This window comes from Eublepharis macularius, chromosome 3 (assembly GCF_028583425.1).
Source record: "Eublepharis macularius isolate TG4126 chromosome 3, MPM_Emac_v1.0, whole genome shotgun sequence".
NCBI classification, from domain to species: Eukaryota; Metazoa; Chordata; class Lepidosauria; order Squamata; family Eublepharidae; genus Eublepharis; species Eublepharis macularius.
Genome location: NC_072792.1, coordinates 182,432,532 through 182,459,057, shown reverse-complemented (window position 1 = coordinate 182,459,057; position 26,526 = coordinate 182,432,532). Strand labels below are relative to the sequence as shown.

General features: G+C 45.7%; 1 protein-coding gene across 2 annotated transcripts in view; it reads left to right on the top strand.

Moving 5' to 3' along the window:
* Nucleotides 1-17,551: 17,551 nt before the first annotated feature.
* Nucleotides 17,552-26,526, top strand: part of RAB6A (RAB6A, member RAS oncogene family) — a 120,952-nt gene continuing 111,977 nt past the window's right edge. Inside the window, exon 1 of one of the 2 annotated variants that reach the window (XM_054973243.1) lies at nucleotides 17,552-17,816. In XM_054973243.1, the coding sequence (XP_054829218.1) occupies nucleotides 17,747-17,816 (70 nt within the window). In that variant the 5' untranslated portion in view covers nucleotides 17,552-17,746. The remainder of the gene's footprint in view (nucleotides 17,817-26,526) is intronic. The other variant, XM_054973242.1, reaches the window with a different exon arrangement.

Sequence of the window (26,526 nt, the reverse complement as noted above, 5' to 3'; positions counted from 1 at the left end):
AGAAACACGAAAGTGAATGGGTCCGCCAGATTAATGCGTCCCCCTAAGCACTTCAGTGCTCTGACAGATGACTTCCCTCCCGCTCCGTAATCTCAGTCATGTAGAGTTCCGGTGCGATTTTGTTCCCCCCAGGCCTCAGGAATACTGAGGGATCACACAATTGTAAAGCTGACAATAAGGAAACTGAAATTGTTCAAGGTTTTCTATTATTTGGCTCAGTCATCAACCAAAAGGGAGAGTGTGATGAAGAAATCAGGAGAAGATTGAGACTTGGAAGAGCAGCAGTGAGGGAGCTAGAAAAGATCCTTAAAGATAAAGATGTCTCTCTGGGGACCAAGATCAAGATAATCCAAACTATAGTATTCTCCATTATTACGTATGGATGTAAAAGTTGGACAGTGAAGAAAGCTGATAGGAAGAAAACGGATTCACTTCAAATGTGGTGCTGGAGGAGAGTTTTGCAGATACCATGGACAGCCAAAGACAAATAAGCGGGCGCTAGATCAAATCAAGCCTGAATTCTCCCTAGAAGCTAAAATGACAAAACTGAGGCTATCGTACTTTGGTCACATCATGAGAAGACAAGATTCTCTGGAAAAATCAATAATGCTAGGAAAAGTGGAAGGTAGTAGGAAAAGAGGAAGACCTAAAATGAGATGGCTGGCCACGTCTTCCAGTTTGCAGGATCTGAGCAGGTCTGTTAATGATAGGATGTTTTGGAGGTATTTCATTCATAGGGTCACCATAGGTCGGAGGTGACTTGATGGCACATAAAACACACACACACACACACACACTTGCCTCGATAAGCCTTCCAATTGAGGGGGAGGGGGAGACAGCATCAGCCAGTCAGTGACTTTATCCTCCCATTAAGATAGTTTCAGGTGGGTAGTCATGTTTGGCTGCAGGAGAACAGCAGGATTTGAGTCCAGTGGCAACTTAGAGACCAACAAGATTTTTCAACAGTATAATCTTTCAGGAGTCACAGCTCCCTTCTTCAGATTTGAAGGGAGTTTTGACTCTCTAAAACATATACTTTTTTTCAAGGCCTTGTTGGTCTCGAAGGTGCAACTGGACTCAAATTCTGCTGTTAATCCTCCCAGCTGCTGCTGTGGTTGGTTAAGGATGGAGCGCTGAGAGTGGCAGGGGAAGAGACGGATTTATTATTTATATACTAATTATATTTTAACCCGCCCTCCTCACAAGCGGGCTCAGGATGAGGTACAACATTGATTAAAATACAACAAAAAAACCATAATCGCAGCATAAAAACAGTAATCAATAAAACCATTCCAAGACAGGGCAGTCTGGCACTCCTGCCCATCCACATACAAAAAGGGGAGGTAGTAGCGGACAGATACTGTACCCCTTTTCGGGGCAGCCAGCAGTGGACCCTCCATAACCCCTCATAGAGGGATTCTCTAGTTTCTAGTCATACTTTTATTTGCAGTAAAATCTGCAAATTTGCACAAAGCTGGCTAGCTCACACCACACCTTGATGCATTAATGTTCAGGCTATATATACCTTGATGTATTGATGTGCCTACCACTTTCACACATGCTCAATGGCAGTCAGGCCATTGGCCAATCAAGTTCAGTATTGTCTACTCAAAGGGGCAGCCGCTCTCTATTAATTTATTTATATTTTATTTAATTTTAAAACCCGCTCTTGCTGCAAGCGGGCTCAGAGCAGGTAACATCAATCAATAAAATAACATTAAATACATTAAATACACTGATCACATTTAAATACATTAAAACATAAGAATCAGTGCAAGAAGGCAGTAGCTCTTCACAGCGACTCATATGCCAACCTGACCTAATAGATCCCATGGGATGGGTGGTGGGTCGGCAGACAAACAGGAGGAGGGGGTTGCATTCCCTGATCTACAGGAGAACGGCAAAGAAGAGCTCACTTAGCCCCGACCTTGACCATATGCCTGACAAAACATCTCTGTCTTACAGGCCCGGCAGAAAGATAGTAAATCCTGCCAGGCCCTGGTTTCTATAGACAGAAACTTCCATCAGGTGGGTGCCAGGACCGAAAAGGCCCTGACCCCAGTTGAGGCCAGGTGAGTATCCTTTGGGCCAGGGACCACCAACAATTATTTATCAGCTAACCTAAGTACTCTCCAGGGAACATATGGTGAGAGGCGGCCCTGCAGTTACGCTGCTCCAAGTCCGTTAAGAGCTTTATAGGTTAAAACCAACACCTTGAACCTGATCTGGAACTCCACTGGGAGCCAGTGCAGCTGACGCAAAACATGTGTTACATCCGCCCTGTATGATGTCCTCATGAGGACGTGTGCAGCCGCATTCAGGACCCATTGCAACTTCCGGACCCAAGGGAAGCCCTACATAGAGCGAGTTACAATAATCTAATCTGGAGGTGACCATTGCTTGGATCACTGTCATCGGATCATGCGTCAAGACTTAAGGTACAAGGGTCTCAGGCAGAGCTCTTTCACATCATCGGATACATCATATTTATAATTGGAGGTGCCAGGGTTGAATCTGGGACCTTCTTCATGCAAAGCTGATATTCTACCTCCAGTGAGCCACGAGCCTTTCCTCTAGTCTGGATTTAAATGTGATGCTGGCTAAGGAAAACACGTTCTTTCAAGGAACTTTGCCCTCACATGATGACATCTCATTGAAACTGGGCTGCTACCAATGCAAAGATTTAATTCTTTTTTAACAGTATATATAGGGCTGCCATTCCCCCACTCGGGGTGAGCGATCCCCTGCTCCCACCCTTCCCTCCCCCACGCCCACTCACTTGGCCTGTGGGGGGACGCACTCCCCAGGGCACCCCCCTGGCAGCGCGGCGTGCCCCCCAGCAGTTCAGCACACTCCCGCAGCCACAGTGGCCCGAATTGCGCCCCGCAGTGCCCCACAATGGGCTCATTTGGGGCCGAATTGTGCCGCTCAGAGAGCGTGGGGGAGTACCCTTTGCCCCGCACGGCCACCTTTGACCCGTGTGATGATGTCACTTCACGGAAGTGATGTCATCACACACCCCGGGAGTGCATGCGTGAAAAACACCCAGGACAAGGCAGGGTAGGTGCCAGGCTTCCAATCGCCCGCCGGGGATGTCAAGGGATCTGGCAACCCTAAATATATACTTAGTTTTGGAATTTTAGCCACTGGGAAATATATTAGTTTGACATGCAAGCTTGGTACACAGAGGAGACAAATGTTTATTTGTTACACGTTATTATTCACGTCATAATTTCTCAAGTGCTTAAAAAAAGCCAAGGAGCTGTGCAAGATGAAAAACACCACTCAAAACCCATAGAATAAAAACAGAATCCTGCTCTCTCTTATCCCCATGTTTGTTGAGCCCTAATCAAAGAACTATAAAAGACTGGGGAGGCAGGACTTCCCCACAGAAGCTATATTGATTCTTCCTCAGTAAGGCTTTGTTTCTCTCTATGCATAATCATTTTATTTTTAATGGCAATTTCCAGCAATTTACCCAGAACATGTCAGTCTAATCGGCCTGTAATTTCTCATCTCCTTTCTAGATCTGTTTATAAAATTCCATGCTGCTAATTTTGAGTGTTTGGGAAATGATGCAGCATTTAACGACAAGTTGCACGTTATGATCAACAATTCCAGTCCTTTCAGGAGAGAGAAGAACATGCCATCGAGTTGCAACTGATTCATGGCGACCCTTCCGCAGTGCATTGCAGGCACGAGATGAGCAAAAGGGGTTTGCCATTGCCTTGCTCCATGGAGCAACCGCAGTCTTCCGTGGTGCTCTCTCATCCAAGTACTGATTGTGGCCAATCTTGTTTAGTTCCCCAGCCCTGATGAGCTTAGGCCAATTTGGGCTACTCATGCTGGTTTGGGGAGAAAGGGGAGTTTTAAAAGCTCTTCACGGCCTTGGTCCAGCATACCTATGGGACCACCTCCCTCCTTATGTTCCTCCACTGCACCTTCACTTATCTGAACAGGGTCTCCTGCAGGTGCCACCCTGCACAAGGGCGAAATCAACAGCAGCCTGTACATGGGTCTTCTCTGTGGTGGCCCCTACCCTGTGGAACGGCCTGCCTGAGGAGGTCAAGAGAGCGGCTCTCCTAGCTTTCCACAAACGATGCAAAACCGAATTATTCAAAAAGGCTTTTGTATTGTAGGGAGGGGCTCTCAAATGCTTCGCTAATGAGTTAAGGACCATAGACTTCACCACTGTGTTGCCTTACGTACTACCTGTTGTCTTAAACACATGCTTCTATGAGCTACCTATGCTTCATGTGGTTCTAGGTAAGCCCTCAAATTGCTTGTGTTCTGTTTCAGCATTTCTTCCACTCTGTATTGGATCCTTGCCAATGCTGTCTTTGTAAACTTGCGTTTATTTGCCCTATGGCACTGTTTATGGAAATGTGCTTGATATTGACTGTACTAATCTCACACTGTGTGATCCGCCTTGAGTCTCAGTGAGAAAGGCGGTGTCATGGCCCAGTCTGAGAGTGAGGTCTCCTCTGGAGGAGAGGAGCCTCGTGTAGCCAGCCAGGATTCCTCAGGAGAAGAGGAGCCCTGTGTAGCCAGCCCTAGCCCTGATTCAGTAGAAGCCATCAATCAGGAGCAACAGCTGCTGGCTGATCAGAGCTTACAGCCAGCAGCTGAGGCACCAGCACCCTCTAGCTCCAATACTACAGAGGAAGCTCAGCCAGGGACTTCTATAGGTGCAGCGCAGCCAAGAGCCTCCACCCCCCCAGGTTCACCAATGCCCAAGGAACGCCGCAGGCAGCGCCAGAGACTGGAACTGCAGGAGAGACGGCGCAGTGCTCGCCTCTTGAGCCAACGCCAGCTGCTGGAGAGTGACGATGAGTAGCGTCAGGATGGAGCCCCAGCAGCTGGCTGAAAACCACGCCTGGCTATAAGAGCCAGTCTGGAGGAACCGCTGGGCGTGGAAGCAACGTGTCTACTGCCTGCAACCGCTCCGTGTTCCGTGAACCTTGCCCGTGCCTGCTTTTGGACCTGACACTATCTGTGACTGACCTTGGACTGTGCCTGACCTCACTCTTGGACTCTGGACTCATTCCTGGCTTTATCTCGTGCTCTGGCCACCGGTTTGACTTGGCTTTTGCTCTTGGAACTCCCCTTTGACTTTGGCCTTAAGGTTTGGACTTGAACCACCCTGCTTGGGCTGGCCCAGCCCACGACAGGCGGACTATAAATGACATAAACAAACAAACAAACACATTTCACATCTCTTAGGAGCCCCTTGATATGTGCCATCCAGATCCGATGACTTGCTTGTTTTAAAATTTAACATTTGTTCTAGATGTATCTCTTAAAGCTAAACATGGAATGGGAGAAACTCATGAATATATGAAGTTGGTCCATCAAGGTCAGTCTTGTCTTCTCAGACTGGCAGTAGCTCTCCAGGGTCTCAGGTGGAGGTCTTTCACATCACCTGCTGCCTGGCCCTTAGAGGCTGGGGATTGAACCTAGCACCTTGTGCGTGCCAAGCAGATGCTCTTCCACGGAGCCACAGCCCCTGTCCATGGCTCTCCAGGGTCTCAGGCGGAGGTCTTTCACATCACCTGCTGCCTGGCCCTTTTAAACTGGAGATGCTGGGATTGAAACCTGGGACCTTGTGTGTGCCAAGCAGATGCTCTAGCACTGAGTCACAACCCTTTCCCTCAACCTCCGCCCCCCAAATCAGCATTTACATCCAATCAAGCATCTTCCTTACAATTTTGTGTATATAAACTTATCCTCATTTTACACATGGGGGAAAAAGCACTTGAGGATGTGCACAATAAAGATTGGTGAATGCATTGCATTGGCTTAATAAAGAAAGCCACAACCTCCAGTTAGTGAGATCGGTGCAAGGCTGTTAATGATAGGACATTTTGGAGGTCTATTCTTCATAGGGTGGACATAGGTCAGAGGCGAGTTGACAGCACGTAAAACACAATGCTTTGCTCATTAGAAATGCTACAAGTGGGGCCCCCGCAAGGACTAGCAGGAGTATCTCATGTTTCCCTCCCCGCTATATCCTCTTTCCCTTCCCTGGAACCCTCCACAGCTTCTCCCCCTTTTCCTGCTTCTTTCTCTCCTTCCCACCCACCAGCCAACCCACCATTATCTGCCCCCTCATCTTCAGCCTCCCCGCTCCCATCCCAGCAGCCTCTACCCAGGAAAACTATGGCCCAGGGCCAGGTTCAGTCATATGGTAGGGAACCAGCAAGGACATGCGGGGGCCCATAGGGTTCCCAGGTAACCACCAGTGACGGGCAAACTCCCAGAGGTTTGCCCCTTTGCCCACTGATCCACCAGCGATTGGCAGGAGGTGGCAAGCCCCCGAAGGTCGCCCCAGGAACATGCCCGGCAACCTACTGTATCCCCTTCACTCTATTTCCTCTTGCCCTCATCCTGACAACCCTCATAGCCTCACCTTTCCCTGCTTCCTCTTCTTCTTCCCACCACAAACTAACTGACCTTTTATCTGTCTCCCCATCTTCAGCTATATTTATTATTTATTTATTTACTTCATTTATTCCTGCCCTTTTCCACAATGGGGGCCCAAAGCAGCTGAGAGCCAGTTTGGTGTAGTGGTTAAGAGCGGCAGGACTCGAATCTGGAGAGGCAGGTTCGATTCCCTACTCCTCTGCTTGAAGCCAGCTGGGTGACCTTGGGTCAGTCGCAGATTCTCGGAGCTCTCTCAGCCCTACCTCTGTGGGGATAATAATGACATTGACTTTGTAAACTGTTCTGAGTCTGGCGTTAAGTTGTCCTGAAGAGCGGTATCTAAATTGAATGTTATTCTCGTTATCATCATTGTCATCATACCTGTCCATTTACAACTTCAGTATCCAGTCTCACTATCCTCAAATTTGGCTCTTGAGAATTAGGCTATACAAGTGGGGGACCTGCAAGAATTGCAGGGAGGGGGCAACCATTCTCCCCCACCTGTGCCCCCCACAGTTTCACCATGGTGGCAGCTCTCTTCCCAGCCCACCTGACCGCAGCTTCACTTCCGTAGTGGCATGGCTCTCCCCCTTCCCCAACACTCTGCCCGCCCACTCACCCCCATCCTAGGGAAGAGTGGACCGGCCTCCTTACTGGTACCCTGTCTCTGTGGTGAGCTACAGAGCCCTGCTGGGCTTATGGTTGCCAGCTCCTGGTTGGGTAATTGCTGGAGATTTGGGGGGTGGGGCCTGGAGAAGGCGGGGCTTGGGGAGGGGAGGGGCCTCAGAATGGTAAGATGCCGTAGAGTCCACCCTCCAAAGCAGCCATTTTCTCCAGGGGAACTGATCTCTGTTGCCTGGAGATCAGTTGTAATGCTGGGAGATCTCCAGCCCACACCTGGAGGCTGGCAACCCTAGCTCAGAGGTGACTTCCTCACCTGCCCACAGCTTTGCTAACAGAGGAGGGGGTAAGAAGGAGGGAGTAGGGAGCCCAGCCATGATGGTGAAGAGGACATAGAGAGCCTGGCCATTGGTGCTGCGTGTCTCTGTGAGAGGCTGTGCTCCTCACACACCACCATGTCTTTGGGGGGCGGGATTTAAAGCTCCCTTCCATTTGTTCAACTTTTCAGATTTTTCTGCAAACCTTCAGAGTCCCCCCCAAGTTTGCAGAAAAATCTCCCTTGATTGGTGAGGTCCTGATCCATGGATTGTATCTGAAGACCACAATTGTTTAATAGAATGTGATGATGATATAAATTATAACTATCTGATCTCACCTAGGCTAGGCATATCTTGTGAAAATTAAATCCCAGTGAATTCATTTGATCTTGCTCCCATTTAGGCATGCATAGAAAGGCAGACTCCGTTCCAAAAGAATACAATGTACCCAAAAATGTTTGTGCGTCCGTTGCAGCAGGAAAAGATAAGCATGCTGGAGAAGCCAGTTATACTGCAGTGCGTGGTTAATTGATTATTTCATATGCATTTCAACACCAGATCCTCAAAGCAGCTTTCAATGATACTAAAACATTAGTAAAACAATAAACAAAGAAAAAGGCTACAAAAGACCAGAAGAAAGTTCTCAGAAGCCCAAACAAACAGCACGGCTTGGTTTCAAGCATTGAAACCAGTTGCCCAACTCTGCTGTTAGTATTTTAAAATGGAGGGGGGTGTATCCTTCAAAATACATTTTTTCTTTATAAAATATTAATAATTTAAAAAATATTTTAAAACCCTGATTTTTACCTAGGTCATAAAGGTTGTTAATATAGGCAGTAGATAGATGCATGATAAGACAGTTCTATAAATGAGGTATGACTACAGAAATTGATAAATAAATTGTATGTTGGCCCCAAAAACCTAATTAAAGGATTCCATTTTTTTGGCTGTTAGCAGAGTTTATCGTTTAGCAGTGGAAGCGAGATTATAGGTGGTTGTTGTGAGCTGGTTCTGCTAGCTGGTTTGTGTGCAAGAGAGAAGATAACAAAGCATACGCTTGTTTATATTTAGAAAGGAAATAAGAGTTCTAATAACAACAACATTCAATTTATATACCGCCCTTCAGGACAATGTAATGCCCACTCAGAGCAGTTTACAAAGTATGTTATTATTATCCCCGTAACAAAACACCCTGTGAGGTGGGTGGGGCTGAGAGAGCTCCAGAGAGCTGTGACTAGCCCAAGGTCACGAAGCTGGCTTCAAGCAGAGGAGTGGGGAATCAAACCCGGCTCTCCAGATTAGAGTCCTGCCATTCTTAACCTCTACACCAAACTCGCTCTCCTTTATTGTAGGAACTCCATACTCTGATAGGAAAGGAGGAGAGACAGAGCCTAACTACCTATCTGGGCTAAGGATGGGCATGGATGCTATGACAAGTCCTGCATCCATGGTTGCAAGATGGAGGGAGGAGAAAGAGAGAGATGGCGCCTGTAAGGAAGCCAGAAAGAGAAGAGAGAGAATGAGGATGTCACGACAAGGAGGAAGTCTTGAGAATAGTAATCTATAACAACGACAACAACAACAACATTCTATTTATATACCGCCCTTCAGGACAACTTAATGCCCACTCAGAGTGGTTTACAAAATGTGTTGTTATTATCCTCCCAGCAATCACCCTGTGAGATGGGTGGGGCTGAGAGAACTCTGAGAGAGCTGTGACTGACCCAAGGTCACCCAGCTGGCTACAAGTGGAAGACTGGGGAATCAAACCCAGTTCTCCAGATTAGAGTCCTGCACTCTTAACCACTTTACCAAACTGATCTTTGGGGGCGGGCAGCTGCAACTTTCTTAGCTTTCTCTAGAGTATTTCCCCCCCTCCCCGAGCAAGATGATTAGCAAAGTTGCAGCGGGCAGCTCGGGGAGGGGGGGAATACTCTAGAGAAAGCTAAGGAAGTTGCAGCTGCCCACCCCCAAAGATCATTGAGAGCAGGCTTGCGACTAGAGAAACGATTTGCAAACGCAGGCTTTCTCTGACTTTTAAGGCAGCGATCCTAACAGTTCTAACAGAGAGGGGAGGACTTCACATGTCAGCTTTCTCTAGAGCATTCCCCACCCCCCAGCAAGATGATTTGCAAAAGCTGCTGTCGTAGGCTTTCTCCGTCTCTTCAGGCAGCCGTGCTAACAGAGAGGGGAAGGAACAGAAGGAAAAGGGGTGTGGGAGAGGGACTTCAGTACCCAGAAAGACTTGCGAAAATGATCAAGTGCCGTTCGCGTGGAAGATGTCACTTGTAGCGAGGCTCCCAGTGGTGTTCGAAAGACAGAACGAGAGGAGGTCTACTCAGAATCCTATTCGGGTCTGTTACGTGGGACTTACTCCCAGGAAAATGTTCTTAGCATTGCATTATAAATCTCCTTTTTCTCCCCCACTTAACCACACAGCTCACAAGTGACCCTGAGCTGGCCACCCTCTAGCCACCTGCCTAGCCTACCTCAAAGGGTTGTTGTGAAGGCCAAATCGAGAGGGCAGAACTGTGTACCTTAGCTCCTTGGAGGAAAGGTGGGTTGCAAATGTGATAAACAGCCACCTGCCTAATCCCAGGAGGTGGAGGCACTCAGAAAAAACCCTCTAATAAGGGCCTTAGCAGTCAGGAATGTTCATAGCGCAGCGGGCAGTAAACAAACGGTTCACTGAACCGCTTCTCCGTTATGCACGATCGTAAAATCTGGGGAAATTAATTTCTCTGTAGGTATAATTGAATGGGGGCCCTGGGATTGTGTGGGACCATCTTGTTTTGCCTTCCTCTGGGCTGGCACTTTGTACTTTAGGCAAGGAGGGGTATGCTTTTGACGACGGCAAGGGGGAATAATTGGAACCACCTGGTCCGCCACGCATGCTACTCCGAGCTCTTCAGGTGGGCTATACATCTGAGCAGTGCCTGATTGACGGAATGAGTCATGTATCTCTTGGTGGCACATGGAAGTATGATGTGTGTAGGCTTCCCTACAGGGGGATAGTTCTCTCTATGGGTAGAAAACCAGGCGAGATATCTTCCCGTTCTTTCTCTTTTTAAAAAAAGCCCTGCTCTGGCAGATGTCTGCTCTTCAGTAGCCCGTGAAAGCTGCAGATGGGAACAGAAAATTCTCAGCATGGAGGCAGCGCAGGCTTCCCAAAGCCAGTGGGCCCCTTTTCTTCTCCGTTATTTACGGAGCCGCCTTAGATGTCAATTGATCCTATTGAAATTGGAAAGCGGTGAGTGATTCACAGTAAATGGAAGCAGCGTTGGAATGGGATTCAGTGAGTCAGCTGCAGCAGCTGCGACGGCAGCTCTCCTCCCTCCCTCTGCAGGGACTTTATGCATTTCTTCGCCTGACGCATGCCGCAGGTCGCTCTGCCTGTGGCCGGGGTGCAGCAGTTCAGAAGGCAGAAACGGGGCTGTGGCAACTACTGGCCTCTCACAGTGTGGCCAAATGCCAGAGATGAGGCCAAACTGGCACAGCCCACCTACCCCCTAGTAACAAAAAAAGGGGGGGGACCTTTGAATGACAGGAAAAAGGAGGTATAGAGTACCAGAGGTCCGGCCTAGCACCACTGTGGGTGGACTTTGCTTCTGTCATTGGGTTGCAAAAGCATCAATCAAGAAATCTGGGAAATTCCTGGAGATTTGGAAGGGGAGGGCGTGTTTTGGGGAGGGGAGGGGCCTCAGTGGAGTAGAGTCCACCTCCAAGACAGACATTTTCTCCAGGTAAATTGATTTCTGTAGTCTGGAGATCAGTTGTAATTCTGGGAGATCTTCAGCTACTACCTTGAGGTTGGCAGTCCTGGATTATAAATCCCTGCTGCAGTGAAAACAAACAGGAATTTTATGGCACTTAAAAACCTATTTTATTTTTCTTTTATTTATGTCATTTATAGTCCGCCTTTCTCACTGAGACTCAAGGCGATTTACACAGTGTGAGGTTAATACAATCAGCATCAAGTACATTTCCGTACAGTGTCCAAGGACATTTCCATAAACAATGCCATAGGGTAAATAGATACGAGTTTAAAAGACATGGTATTAGCAAGAATCTAACACAGAGTAGAAAAAATACTGAAGCAGAACATAATCAGTTATAGGGCTGACATTAGACAACATGGAGCACAGGTGGTAAATAGGAATACATATTTAAAGCAGCAGATGATATTACATAGTGGTGAAGTCTATGGTCCCTAACTCATTAGGGAAGCATCTGAGAGCCCCTCCCTACAATACAGCCCTCCCATTTGAGTAAAAAGCCTTTTCAAATAATTCGGTTTTGCATTGTTTACAAAAAGCCAGGAGAGTAGGAGCTCTTCTGACTTTCTCAGGCAGGTCATTCCACAGGGTAGGGGCCACCACAGAGAAAGCCCATATATGGGTTGCTGCTGACTTCACTCGTGTGCAGCCTGGCACCTGCAGAAGACCCTGTTCAGATGAGCAAAGCTGCCGTGGAGGAACATAGGGAGGGATCCCTTTCATCAAGGCCAGGGGCTCCATCTTTCTTTCTTTCTTTCTTTCTTTCTTTCTTTCTTTCTTTCTTTCTTTCTTTCTTTCTTTCTTTCTTTCTTTCTTTCTTTCTTTCTTCTTTTTCTTTTTCTTTTTCTTTTTCTTTTCTTTCTTTCTTCTTCTTTCTTTCCACATATAGGCCAAAATGTAAAGATATACATTTGTAGACGATGGTCAAAGGCATGTATATTAGGGTTGCCACCGTGGGGACACTAAGCTGGGTGAAACGGTAGCATAAATTTTTTAAAAATAAATAAATGCAGAATGGACACCTTCAAAAGTTTTTTAATAGGTCGCGCAGCTAGAACTCAGGAAAACAATACAGCTTACCTTTCATCTGTCTACTAGTGCAGTCTTCTTCAGATAAAAAAGCCCTACGCGTATTCCACCCTAATTTATTTATATGTTGAAGGATTCGATCCTGGTTTGTACCGCGTCAGCCATGATTAAGGTGTTCTTCTGTGTGTAAGAAGAACCCCTCCCTGAACAGAGAGCTCTGGCCTCTGAGACAAGAGATAAAGGACTCACTTCTTCTCTCTTATTTCCACTGGGTTAGCACATTTCCCAAATGATCAGGAATCAAAACTGGCACGGCATGATAGTGCCCTTTTACAGGGTGGGCAAGCTGCTTTCCAGGAAAGCTCTTCTGCAATTGTCAATCATCTCTTTGAGGAACTTCTTCTACAGAACTAGAGACTTCCCCAGAATACATCGTGCAAGGCATTGCTGTCTTTCTTCAGAAGTACAACCGTCTACTGTTTGTTGCTACACCCATCCAACAGCTTTCTATCCTGTTTTCTCCACTTGAAAAACAGTCAAAACAGCTATCAAAAAGCAGCCATACAAATAGAAATGGAAAATCCAGCCATAAAATTGTATATTTCTGAAAGCAAAAGTGCCTATAGGTAATTGCAGGTATAGGCAGACAGGGGGGGCTTTGCCCAGCACCTTAAAGATGTTAACAGGAAAACGAGAGAGGGTTTTCTGGATTAGACCGACGCACAGTCTCATCAATAAAAGAATGGGGGAATATGATATGACGAGACAAGACATATGACATGACATGACAACATCGTAACATTAGAGGCACAAATCACAGGCTGTTTCTAATGGAAAAGAGCATATAGACGTTTGTCGATGAGTAGATCTGCTTGGATGTTCTTGGAGAGAGCTGCTTGACAAATTTGCGGAATGATTCAACTATTGGGCACAGTTCTCCCAGGACTCTGCCTTTGCAAGCCCAAGCTTGCCATTTACCTGCCCACGGAGGTTAAACCCCAGCCTCAGCCCTAAACCCCTGCTCTTAAGAAACTGAGGGACGGGAGAAGAAAAATGGTTGGAAATTGGTCTCCATAGTGGCACTCTAGGAGCTTCCTCGTGTCTCTGTGATATTTACCATAAATATTAGGGAAAATTCCTAGAGTGTCATCTGGAAATGAAATCACACCCTTCCTAAACTCTACCCTTCACAGGCATCACGCTCAAAATTGCCTGGCATTTGCCAAGGCAGTACTGACAACCCAAGTCCCACTGAAACAAATAATATTGCCAACTTGGGCTTGGGAAATCCCTAGAGAGTTGGCTGTGGTGACTGGGGGACAGAGTTTATGGAGTGAAGGGAGTTCGGAGGGGGTATGGTGCAATAGAGTATGCCCACTGATTCTGTGTGTGGCACCAGAGTATTGCATAATGTCAGGCACGAGGAAGGCAATCAATGTGGTAGTCAGGGATTTCAGCTGAAATAGAGGAAATGGCATAGAGATTCCTTGTCTGCATCTTAGAGGCTACTGTTCATTACAAATAATTAATGCCATCAGAGTTTCTGGAGAAACCTTGGGGGAAAATGGAACTTAATCTGTTTCAATACCAGGGGAATTGGTGGTGGAAAGTGCCCTCAAGTCATAACTACAGCAACCCTTAGTGGGGTTTTCATGGCAAGGGATTAAGAAAGGTTGTTCGCCATCACCTGCTTTACAACCCTGTTCTTCATTGGAGATCTCCCATCTAATTACTAACCAAGGCCAACCCTGCTTAGCTTCTGAAATCTGACGAGATCAGGCTTACCAGGGCTATCCAGATCAGGGTGCCAGAGGAATTGGTTTCTTCTAATTAGAGATGACTACTCTCATTTCCCTGAAATGGATAAACTGGACAGTTTGAGTGTCAGTGTTGTAATCCTGCACTGTAAGCCCGTTTTCACAAGACATGGAGTCCCTGAGCTAGACCGGAGTAATAATGGTCCTCAATTTCTGCCTGTGAAGTTATCAGAATTCCAGACATTCACAAGAGACTACAGATTTCAACACCAAACCTCCAGTCCCAGTTTCTTCAGAGCAATATCTTCATGGAGGCAGTTGTCAAAACAGTGAAGATGGAGTTAAATAAGAACGCTGATCTTTCATACTGACCAAAAAGTGGTCAAGAGGTTCAGCCGTCACAAAGAACAGATTTGTAGGACTTGAATAAAATGATTAGAATTTAACTATCAGTCATCTTTTAAAAAGTAAAGAAAAAATATTTTTGAGACAATATGGGAAAGGAGTTCTTGGTTCATTGGTCAAAGGGAATCCTGGAAGGACTTCCCTGGTTGCGGGGGAGAAAGTACAGTTAATTAAGACAATTTTTCCCCATTAAAGTTCTGTTCTGCTTTTGGTTCCTGGCAAGTGCTGGAGTCTCTCAATCCAGCGTGTCTAATTGCTCAGCTAACAACACTTGTGCTCCCTCACACCCGATGAGTGAAAGCACTTCCAAGAAGGCACTTAAAAAACCTTTAGTCACAAATAATGTAAATATTTCCTGTTGCCAATTCAGGCCACCTTGGGAATGCTTGCAAAGGAAAGTAGAAAGCTCTTGCTTTTCAAAGAAAGCCCCATTGCAGCCACAGCTGCAGCCGTGTGTGTGTGTGTGTGTGTGTGTGTGTGTGTGTGTGTGTGTGTATTTATGGACAAGTCAAGCTTTTATTGTCTGTTCACATCAGGTATAAGGAACAGTAATTACATTGGATGGTTTCCAGATTCTTAATAAATCAATAGACTGCACTCTTAGAAGTAGCAGCTATTCAGTAGGCCACTGTAGCTGTGCGTGATGGGCAGTTAATGCTTATCTCTGTACTCCAAAAGGCTTCACTTGCTGATTTTTTCACAACAGCAGGACAGGCCAGATTTTCTTGTCCTTTGGCAACTCTTGTGTCTGATTCTGGTCAAACGTCAGAAAATAATGATCAGCTTGGCTGTGATTACTGAATACCATGGTGGTGTGGGCAAGGGGAGAAACACACTTACATACTCAAAGGCATTGTCTATTTCACATGTCCCAGGGCTGAGCTTTAACAATTAAAAGAGGTTCTGGGGTACCCTTGGTAATGACCCTAGGTCCATTTAAGATAGGTTTGCATTTTTCCCAAACACCTGGATTCAGAATTAGAGTTGCCTGCACCAGCTTGGGAAATTCCTAGAGATTGAGGGTGGTGCCTTAGGAGGGCAGAGTCTGGGGAAAGGAGGGAATCCAGTGGGGATGGAATACCACGGGGTTTGCCTTCTCAAGTTGCCACTTCTTCCAGAGAAACTGAGCTCTGTAGTCTGGAGATTGTAATTTGGGGAGATCTCAAGGCTCTGCCTGAAAGCTGGCAATGCTAACGCTGAGCCTCAAGGTAGATTACAAATGTAGTAAGAAAACAGGCATTCTAGATGTTGATATATACATATATATTCATGTGTTAACATATTGTGATAGATCAAGATGGGTAGCCGTGTTAGTCTACCTGTAGCAGTAGAAAAGAGCAAGAGCGCAGTAGCACCTGTAAGACTAACAAGATTTGTGGTAGGGTATGAGCTTTCGTGAGTCGCAGCTCACGAAAGCTCATAACCAACCACAAATTTTGTTAGTTTTATAGGTGCTACTGGACTCTTGCTCTTTTCTAACATATTATGGAAATGGTTGTTTCCAGAGCATAACATATATGAACATACACTCACTCTAGAGTGCACATTGTGTTCTAGAATCTATGAGTTGGAACCCACAAGTGTGTTGCACACCAGCCATTCCTAATGGTCACTCCTGCCCTTTGTACCCTTTCTGTTTCTTTCTTCTTCTTCCTTACCAGTGTCTCCCATTTTTGCTTCCCTTTGTGACAATAATGAGGGAGAAAAAAGCCAGCAACTACTAAATTTGATAGTAGCTGGAATAAGGGGGAAAGGTTGGAGCGTAAGTATGAACTGTTCAGCACATGGAAAAGTGAAAGAGGTGTGTTTGCGTGTAGGTTGTGTCTTGGCACTGCTCCTTCAGCAGCCCTGCCTCTCATCCAATCACTTCCTGATGTAATGCTGTCGTGCTGACCGCAGGCATGCTCCTGTGCTTTGAGGGAGCATGCCTGTGGAGTGATGTCACTTCCTGGAAGTGACATAACCACACTGCTCTGGGTGCCTGCGTGCATCAAGCCCATACACAAGATTGCGACCAGTATGTCCTCTGCGTGCGTGTCCGTCTCTCTCTCACTCACATTCTCTCTCTGCCGAGAGGGTATAGGAACCTGAGAACCCTAGATCCCCCATCCCCACTAGGGGACTGGTAACCCTAGTCACCATACCCAAAAGATTGGGATCCACTGCTGTAGAATATATATTCATATATTAAAATATAGCTATGTACTGAATAAGCAACACATTGGCATAGGTGGTCAGTATATTAAAACATTTAAAATCGTTGATTACCCGCTCCCACACACTTACGTATGTGGTGGTAGGGAGTGTCCTCAAGTCAGAGCTGACTTGTGGCGACCCCTGGTGGGGGTTTTCATGGCAAAAGTCTAACAGAGGTGGCTTGCCATTGCCTGCCTCTGTAACCCTGGTCTTCGTTGGAGGTCTCCCATTCAATTAGTAACCAAGGCTGACCCTGCTTAGCTGTCTATATACATGTGTGTATGTGTATGTATAAAGATCCAGAGGAGTTAGCCGTGTTAGTCTGTGGTAGCAAAATCAAAAAGAGTCCAGTAGCACTTTTAAGACTAACCAATTTTATTGTAGCATAAGCTTTCGAGAATCAAGTTCTCGATCAAGTTCTCGAAGAGTTATATCATCAGGCATCTGATGAAGAGAACTTGATTCTCGAAAGCTTATGCTATAATAAAATTGGTTAGTCTTAAAGGTGCTACTGGACTCTTTTTGTTTTTGATTTTGTGTATGTATAGGTGCTTGTGCGCGTTTCTGTGCGTGACTGACACCCACCCCGTCCATTGGCATTCCATCAGCTATATCCCGGAAGTTCAGGCACCACGTCTTTTCTGCTCTTCTTTGGCCAAGCCGGCCAGACACAACAAGAGCGGAAGACAAACAAAAGTCCCGCCTCCCAAAGGGATCTCAGCCAATCCAGAGGCGCGCCGGTCACGTTTCTCCCCTCCTTCCCCCTTCAGTCCTCCCTCCGCGCTTGCGCAATGATCGTTTCGACGCGGCGCTCGGCCGCGGGCGTGGACGTGCTCCTCCCCCTCCCCCGATTGGCTGGGCGCGAGGCGGGAGGGGCGGGGCCGGGCGACGGGCGCGCAGGCGCAGCGAAGGGGAGAGGGCGTGGCCGCGGCTGAGGGAGAGGCCGGCCGGGGGAGGCGGAGCCCGGATTGCCTCAGAGGCGCAGGCGACGTTGCGTCGTGGCTGACTGACTGACTGACTGGAGGGAGAGTCTCGCCTCAGCCGCCGCTGCTGCCGCCTCGGCTCCCCTCTCGGGCCCTTCGTGAGGGAAAAGAGCGCCGGGGAGGAAGCAGCGCGGGCCCTGCGGCCTCCTCCGCCCCCTCCTCTTCCCCTCCTCCCCCGCCCCTCTCGGCTCTCGGCGGCGCCGCTCCCCACCTTCCTCCTCCTCCTCCTCTTCATCATCATGTCGGCGGGCGGCGACTTCGGCAACCCGTTGCGGAAATTCAAGCTGGTCTTCCTCGGGGAGCAGAGCGGTGAGTGGAGGGAGGGAGGGAGGGAGGGAGGGGGGCTCACGCTCAGCCTTTGCTCCCCCCCCCCCGCCTCAGCTTCCTTCGGGTCTGGCCCCGATCCAGGCACGGGCCTCCTTCCTCCTCCTCCTCTTCCCTCTCATCAGAGCTATGGGGGGGGGGGCGGAAAGGGAGCCCCCTCGGCTCCTCCTCAATATAACCCTGACCTGACAGGAGTAGGGAGGAGGATCGTGAAATTTCATCCCCCCCCCTTTTCCAAAAGACTCTGCCCCTAATGATGCTGCTGCTGTTGATAATAATATGTCATTGACCCTCTTTTGCCAAAAGACTCCGCCTCAATAAATAATAATAATTCATCCCCCCCCCATTTTGCCAAGAGTCTAGCCATCATCATCATCATCATCATCATCCTCATCAGGTCGCCGGTGGAAACTTGTATCAGCTTAGCAAGGCCAATCAATAATAACATGTCACCTCTGCTTATTGTTGATTGTGTTTTGGATAATTAGAATAATAATAATACTTCTTTGCCCCCCCCCTTTTGCCAAAAGACTCCACCTCAATGAATAATGATATTTCATTGTCCCCTCCTTTTGCCAGTACTCCAGCCCTAATAATATTTCTTTGCCTCCTTTTGCCAAAGACCTTAATAATATATTTAATTGTCCTCCTTTTTGCCAAAAGAATCCAGCCCTAATTATGCCATTGCCCTGTCTGTTGCCAAAAGACTCTCTCTCAATGAATAATAATAATATTTCATTGTCCCCCCCCCCATTTAACCAGATAATGTTCTGTTTTATAAGCTTGAATCTGGTCGTGGACCATAATAACATTTACTACTACTTGTTCCCCCATTTTGCCGGACTCCAGTGATGATGATGATGATGATACTTTGCCCCCCCTTTGCCAAAAAACTCCAGACCTAATAATATAGTTCATTATCCTCCCTTTGCCAAAAGACTCCAGCCCAAATAATAATAATAATAGTAGTAATAATAATAATAATTTGCCCCTTTTGCCAAAAGACTAAAGCCCTAATTATATGTCATTGGCCTCCCTTTTGCCAAAAGACTCCATCTCAATGAATAATAATATTTCATTGTCCCCCCCCCCATTTTGCCGAGACTCCCCCCAATAATATATGTCATTGCTCTCCCTTTTGCTAAAAGACTCCAGCACAAATAAGATTTCATTGCCTCCTTTTGCAAAAAGATTCCAGCTCAAATAATAACAATAATAATAACAATATTTCATTGCCCCCTCTTTTGCTATATCAACCCAAAGAAAAATATTTCATTGTCCCCCTTTTGCCAAGACTCCAGCCCTAATAATACATCATTGCCCTCTCCTATTTGCCTAAAGAAATGGGGCGAAGGGTAGACCAGTCCCTTTCCTCTGCATTCCCACCCTGAAAATCATTCTAGAGAGGTTGAGGTATTTAGTTTGCTGCAGCAAGAAATAGAGGGCTTTTGACTCGGATAGGAGGGCTGTACTGTAAGGAAGTGGTCTCAAATGCATCAGTAAAGGGATAGGGACTGTAGACTTGACTGCTGTGCGCTGTCTGTTGCTGTCTGTAAGATCCTACTGGGTAGCTTCTGTGTTTTTTAATATGTCTGGCTTAAAATGGGTTATACTTTGTTTCAGCATTTCTTTAGTTTTGGATTGGATTCCTGCTGGTTTTACATCTTTGATGTACCCTGTTATGCTCTTTATTGAAATGTCTTTGAAATTGACTATACTGACTCACTCAGTGTAATCTGCCTTGAGTCTGGGTGAAAAGGGTGGACTAAAAATAACAAACATCATAATAGATAAATATATAGGAACCTTGTAGTGCCGAAAAAGGTTTTCACAAGTTTTTAGTCCTGTGTAAGGTTCGGTTGGTTGAAGCCCTCCCTTGTCAATTCACTCGTTTAGAGCATGCCAGTGAGAGCATAATGTATCATGGCATACTACATACGCCTTGTTTAGAATATTTATAATCAGATTTTCCCTTTTGAGCTGATAAATAAAAATAGGTTTATTCTTGAGTATAGGTAACACAAAGGGGCAGCCCTGCTGGTTTTGCAGCAAAAATTAAATAATAGCCTTGTGGCATCTTAAATAATAAATAAATAGATTTTAAAAGGCCTTCTGGAACACAATCCAGGTGTCCTGCCTGCCCTGTCTTTTCCTTTTGTCAAAAAAAGGGCTATGATTCAAATGGGAGTGGTGGGTGTTGAGTTCTTCTTAGTCCAAGCAAAATTCTTTTTTTCTGAGAGTCTTTCTGTTATGGAGCAGAGATTGACTGCAAAGTTGACGTAAATGTGTGAAGAAAACACTTGTCATAGTCTCCTGATCCCTCTTTTGTGTTGATTGTGAGCATCATCTTGTGTTCATTGAGTCTGTTCGCTATACCTGAGAACGGTGAATTCCTGCTTTCACTGGTTCCACAGTTTCCTTGGAGAATGAACTTCAGGCCTAATGATGTAGTCGTATGTTCTCTGTACGTCTTGTCCCATAACCGTTGGATGCGTCTTTTGTGCAGAAAATCGTGGCACATTTTGTTATTCTCCATCTCAAAATAATCTCAGGCTGCATAACTTGAACTAAGCTAAGAAAACTCTTCAAACCAATGTGATGCTCAAAATCTGGTCAATGGATGTGGAGGGTAGAAACCGCCGTCCGTTAAGAGTAGTGTAATTATTCCTTGTGTGCTCTTAATATGCTCCCTTGAGATACTGTAGTTCTGACCCAGTTCTCTGAACAGAAACTTCATTTTTGTGTGAGTGGGCTCTCTGTAAGCTCGCTGAAGAATATTTACATCGAAGCCTCCCCACTGGATTCATGAAAGGCAGTTCGTTAACAAGGGCTTTTAAGGAGGGAGCAATTCATGGTTTTGTGGTTGACTTTCTGATTCAGGTCTATCATAAAGGTCTGGTCAGGTACACCTTTTGTAAAGAGAGAGGGAAAATTTACTGCTCTGGAAAAAGAGATATTCCTGCTCATTCCTTGGCAAAGGGTTGGCTCTTTCTTTATTTGTATTGTTCTTGCCTGTCGACATAAGAGATGGCAGGAATCCTCGTGTGCTTGGTGGAATGGCTACCAATCTCAGGCATTTCTCTCTGTATAATTGGATTTTATACCTGTAAGGAAGACATGGAAAATAATACAGAAGCTGCTTTTTTTGGTAAAGGTGCTGATTCATCAGTCTGTGCTTTTACTGAGTTTCTAAATGAAGTGAGAGAGCTGGCAATTTTTCTTAAATACATGTTTTCAGACTTAAATGCAGGGTTTTGGGGGGTTTTTTTTGCAGGAAAAAACCCATTACGTGGTTGTAGTAGTTTATACATTTACTGCAATTTATCTGCCCTGCTCTCCCTACATAAAATGCCCACTTCTTCCCTAGGAGACAGGGTTTTGGTCTCTCCTCCAATGCAGTACAAAATCCAGGTTTCGTTCTCTTAGAATGAGACTGGCTCAGTGGTAGAGCACATGCTTTGCATGCATAAGGCCTCGGGTTAACTCCGCCCTGGCCCCTGGAGAGTTCCTGTCAGTCAGAATAGACAGTACTGGATGAGACGGGTCATTGGACTCCTTTGCTATAAGGTAGCTTCAGATGGTTGGTATATTCAAACATTGTTTCATGACAGATCTTGTCATATAGATCAGCACTGCTTTCACACCGGAGTCCCTTAGGGATGCAGTTGGGAAGAGTTAAAATGTTTGTTTCCAACCACAGGAGGGTATTTGCAATGTTGGCAGTTTTCTAAGTCTGGCTATGTAGAGGTGCTCATATTTAAAATGTTGTTTTCAAACAGGAATATATCTTACCCTTTTCTGTCCTAGTAATCTACCTTTCACCTTTTGAGATGGCTGGAAAGAAATAGCCTGTAATGTTTTTTGTGTTTTATCCCTTTGATTTTGCCTGTGGTGCTCACTCCTTGGATAGGCAAAGAGCTCTTTCACAAGCCATTTTATAGGGTCCTCAGGACAGACTCACATTTGTGCCACTACATAAATACAGATTAAAATGAAGCCAGCCTGCTGCCTGGTCACCCTTGAGGTGCAAGTTGCCTTACTGATTTGGATGCAGAGATGTGATATGTGGTATGAAGCTTTTCTTCAGTGGGCTTGCAAGAAACATTTTTGCCTCTAGCGGGTTTTTTTTCTTGCCAAATAGATCTTGGTTTCTTTCTCAGTTCTTGGATTGGCCTTGCCCAATCCAGTTCCTCACAGTAAATGCTAGAGAAGTCCTGGAAAATGTCATGTACATTAACTGCACTTGATGGAAAGAGATGGCAAAGCATATGGTGCCCTATGCAAGGCAGTGGTTACCATGGACAGCTGGATGGTATTCCAGAGTATGGGGTTAAATTATTATCGAAAAAATTACTGACAACCTGCATCATTCTAAAACACTAAACACCACAACACAATTTTACGACAAATTGATGTCTTTTTTTGATCATATCAGCAAAAAGGATCTTCAAACTCCAAACCAGCTATACCAACATCTATAGCATAATAGTCATACTATATAGGATTTTAGTAAGTCCAATAAAAGCAATGTATATGGTTAACAAGTGTTATCCCAAAGACTGTACTTGATATATCGTTTATTGTATTTTGTATTTGCATGTTCAACCCACTTAAAAAAACAAAACAAAAACATAGGCAGCTGGCCTAGATGTTAACCAAAAGGGAGAAGCTGTGGCTCAGTGGTAGATCATCTGCTTGGTGTGTAGAATGTCCCGTGTTCAATCCACAACATCACCAGTTAACAGTATCCAGTGTCTGAAGAAGATACCCGAATCTGAATCTTGGTATCTGAAGAAGTGAGCTATGGCTCATGAAAGCCCATACCCTATTTGTTAGTCTTATAGATGCTACTGGGCTCTTTTCTACAGGATCCGACAGTAAGCAATGTGAAAGACTTTGATCTGAGGCCCTAGTGAGTCACTGCCAGTCTCTGAGGGGACAACACCAGCCTTATGGCCTGAGCCAGTTTGGTGTAGTGGTTAAGAGCGGTGGGACTCTGATCTGGAGAACCAGGTTTGATTCCCCACTTCTCCGCTTGAAGCCAGCTGGGGGACCTTGGGTCCTTCACAGCTCCCTCAGAGCTCTCTCAGCCCCACCCTCCTCACAGGATGATTGTTGAGGGGATAATAACAACATACTTTGTAAACTGCTCTGAGTGGGCATTAAGTTGTCCTGAAGGGTGGTATATAAATTGAATGCTGTTGTTGTTATTATTCAGTAGAAGGTAGCTTCATGAGTTCAGCTTTTATGCAGGCTGAAACAGGCATATTTACAAACCTTCTGAGGGAATCTGAAATGAATTCTATAAATGAATTTTGTATAATATTACACTGCTTGTTTCTGAGATGAATAGGTGGTTGAACAACATAAGCGAGTAAATGACGGAGGTTTTGTATAACATTGATCAGTGTACGGCAGTCAGAATAGACTTTACAGTGTAGCTTTTTCTTCTGTTTCATTTTTTAAAATTACATGTGAAGAAGATATAAGGAACTCCACATGGCTTCTGCATTGATTATCGAATGAGAAGTTAACTATGGGCTGTCTGAAATGCAGTTGGGGAGGAGATTATGCTGGCATCTTGATTCAAACACCTATTTGCAATGTTTTTTTCTGTCTGAATGATCGTTCCTATGAATCAATAAGAACAGATCCCTGCGGGATCTAACTCACGTAGAAATCAAATCGAGCATCTTTTTGCTAAGAGTAGCCAGCCTGATGTATCTGGGGAGCCTAAAAGCTGCGCAAAGACAGGAGCCCTCCACCCACCCATTTGAACATAGACGTTCCTTTTAGCCGTAATAGCTGTTGGTAAGCCTAGCCTCTGCAGGCTTGTCTTTAAAAACTTACCTGTAATGGCTGTGTGCCATACGCTGTGTCACTACAGAAACGTAGTTAATTTTGAGACCGTTGTAGTTACCTCACAGTACCTTAAACAACCGTTTACACCATTAACAAAGCAGAATGTGTGTGTGAAAATCAAACCTGGGGCCTTATGTTTGGAATATCTGTTTGCTTTTCTATTCTAATTAAAATTCTGTTCTGTCAAGAAGCCATTGTCTCCTGCTGCTCCTAAGGAAGCAGAACGCGGCTCTTGCATCGTAGCGTTCCATTTGCCGTTCTGAAGTGACAGCAACGTGACGGAGAGCTGTTCCGAAGCTGTGTGCCGTGGTGGTGATCAGCCCTCTTGTGCCGACTGCGTAAAGCTTTCCATTAATCATAACTGCTGTTCTTTTGGTTCTTAAAGTTAAGGCCCCAAATGTTTGCACGGTGGAGATCATGTGATCCAGGGTGCTGCCTGAGACTGGAGGCTCTGCAGAAATTCTATTTTTATATGTATTTCTGAAATAGAACCATGTTGTACTTGGAGATGCAAGTTGCATCTGCTTTGTGTTCGTTGCATTTTCCTGTCTCTGTCTGCTTAGACTGCAGCAGTTCTTACGGGGGGTGGTTTCTGTGCTGCAGGAGTTTCTGTTGTAGAAATACGCGATTGCTTCTGACAAAATACAAAAATATTCCTTGCTATCTTCTTGCTTTTTTTTTTTTTGCATCTCTCGCATTCATGTTTTTGCTAAAGCAATACCTTTATATCCTGTGTCTTAGATGAAGGTGTAGTATTACAGTCTTGCTTCAGGTGCTGCTGAATGGCATATAAGCTTTACACTCCCTATACCGGGGGGGGGGCCAAACTGCAGCTCGGGAGCCACATGTGGCTCTTCTAGACATATTGTGTGGCTCCCAGAGGTCTCTTATTGCCATGGCCATACATTTTATTTTAATTTATTTCTCTCCCTTCCCTTCTTTCTTTCCATGCCTTTCCCTCCCACCCTTTCCTTCTTTCTTTCCATGTCTTTCCCTCCCTTTTCCTTTTTTCTTTCCTTCCATGAGTTTCGTATTTTCAATACCTGATCCTGCTTGCGGGGAGGGCGGAATATAAATACGATAAAATAAAATAAAAATATTGGGGTTGCCAGGTCTGACTCAGAAAATACCTGGGGACTTTGGGGGTGAAGCCTATCAAGGATGTGACATCATTTTTGTGATGTCACTTCCAGCATACTGCACCAAATCCCCACCCCTTCCTGTGATGTAATTTTCAGGACACTCCCCCAAACCCACCTCTTCCTCGGAAGTCACTTCAATGCATCGTGTCTTGTGGCTCTCAAACATCTAATGTTCATTCTATGTGGCTCTTACATTAAGCATGTTTGCCCACCCCTGCCCTATACAGTGATTTCAAACCTTCTCTGGGTTTGCCACAACTTGCTCACTTTAGCTGCCAGTCTTTATCCGCTGCTATATCTGTTGTTTGTTTTTGACATTACTGTCATAGCCTTTTTGTGGCATATTTTGAGATATGACTGCATGCGTTTGCATTGATTTATTTTAATCCCACTTTTCTATCCAGTGAGGACTCAGAGGAGCTTAAAATTTTCTTTCTCTCATCCGTTTCCTCAGAACAGCTATGTGAGGTAGGTTAGGATGAATAGGTGTTTAGTCCAACTTCACCCAATGAGCTTCCATGGTCGAAATAGGGTTTCAGTGCCAGGTCTCCCGGCATCCTATTCCAGCACTGTCCCCTATGCCATGCTAACTCGGGCTGGATAAGGTAAAATTTGTTCCTAAATAATGGGAGGAATTCCAATTCAGGCCACATACACTTTGTCCAGGGGTTGAAAAGGCATGTCACTTACAAGCTTTTGAGTTCCTGCAGCTAGAAATCTGGAGTTTTGTGAACGTAGTTTTGTGTTGTGTTCCTCCAGGGGTGTCATTCACCTAGTAGCAGTCATGGCCCCAGAGCCTTTTGGTATTGCTGTGCCCGAACGTCCATTTCCTGCTCTGCTCCTTCTCTGCTCACTCCTCTAGGGGAGGTGTTAGAGCTGTAGCCATGTGGTAGGCAGCAACTGAAACATTTTGGAACATCCTGGGAGCAACCAGTGGGAGCCAGTGCATCCCACACTATAGAAACACTGCTGTTGTGCCTCCATTCGTAGGACAGTGCAGGTGGGGCAAGAGGAAGGAGTTTCAGCTCTTGGTGTATATGCATTGAAAACAGCTTCAACTGTCAGCTGTGCTCTCTAGTCTGCAGTGAGAACAAGTTGCCCACTCTTGGACTGAGAACATGGCTGTTGCTCAATTAATACCCCTGTTTTAAATTATTTACTTACTTCATTTATCCTCAAATAGCCCTGTGAGTCAGGTTAGGCTGAGTGTATATTTCACCCAGCAATCTTACCTGGCAAAGTGGGGATTCGAACCTGGGTCTCCCAGATGCGAGTCTGAAACTCTAACCACTAGGCAGTACTGGCTCTAAAACAATTGAACATGATACCAGACTTAATTGAATTACTTGGGGGCTGCTGATTTAAAAGCTACTAAACAGATCGAGTTTGTGTTGAGGGAGTTGATACCGAGAGAGCCAGCGTACGTACGTACGTACGTGCGTGCGTACACACACACACACACACACACACACACACACACACACACACACACACACACACACACACACACACACACACACACACACACCCAAGTGTCTTGCTTAATCTCTTGTGTCAGGAAATGTAGCAATTATCATTGGGGCTTAGATTTCCAACTAAATGGTGTAAATCTCCCTTGCTTATGGGAATAAAGCTGCCTTATGGTCCAGTGTTGTAAATGTGCAGTGGCTTTTGCTGCTGCTCTGTTGTAC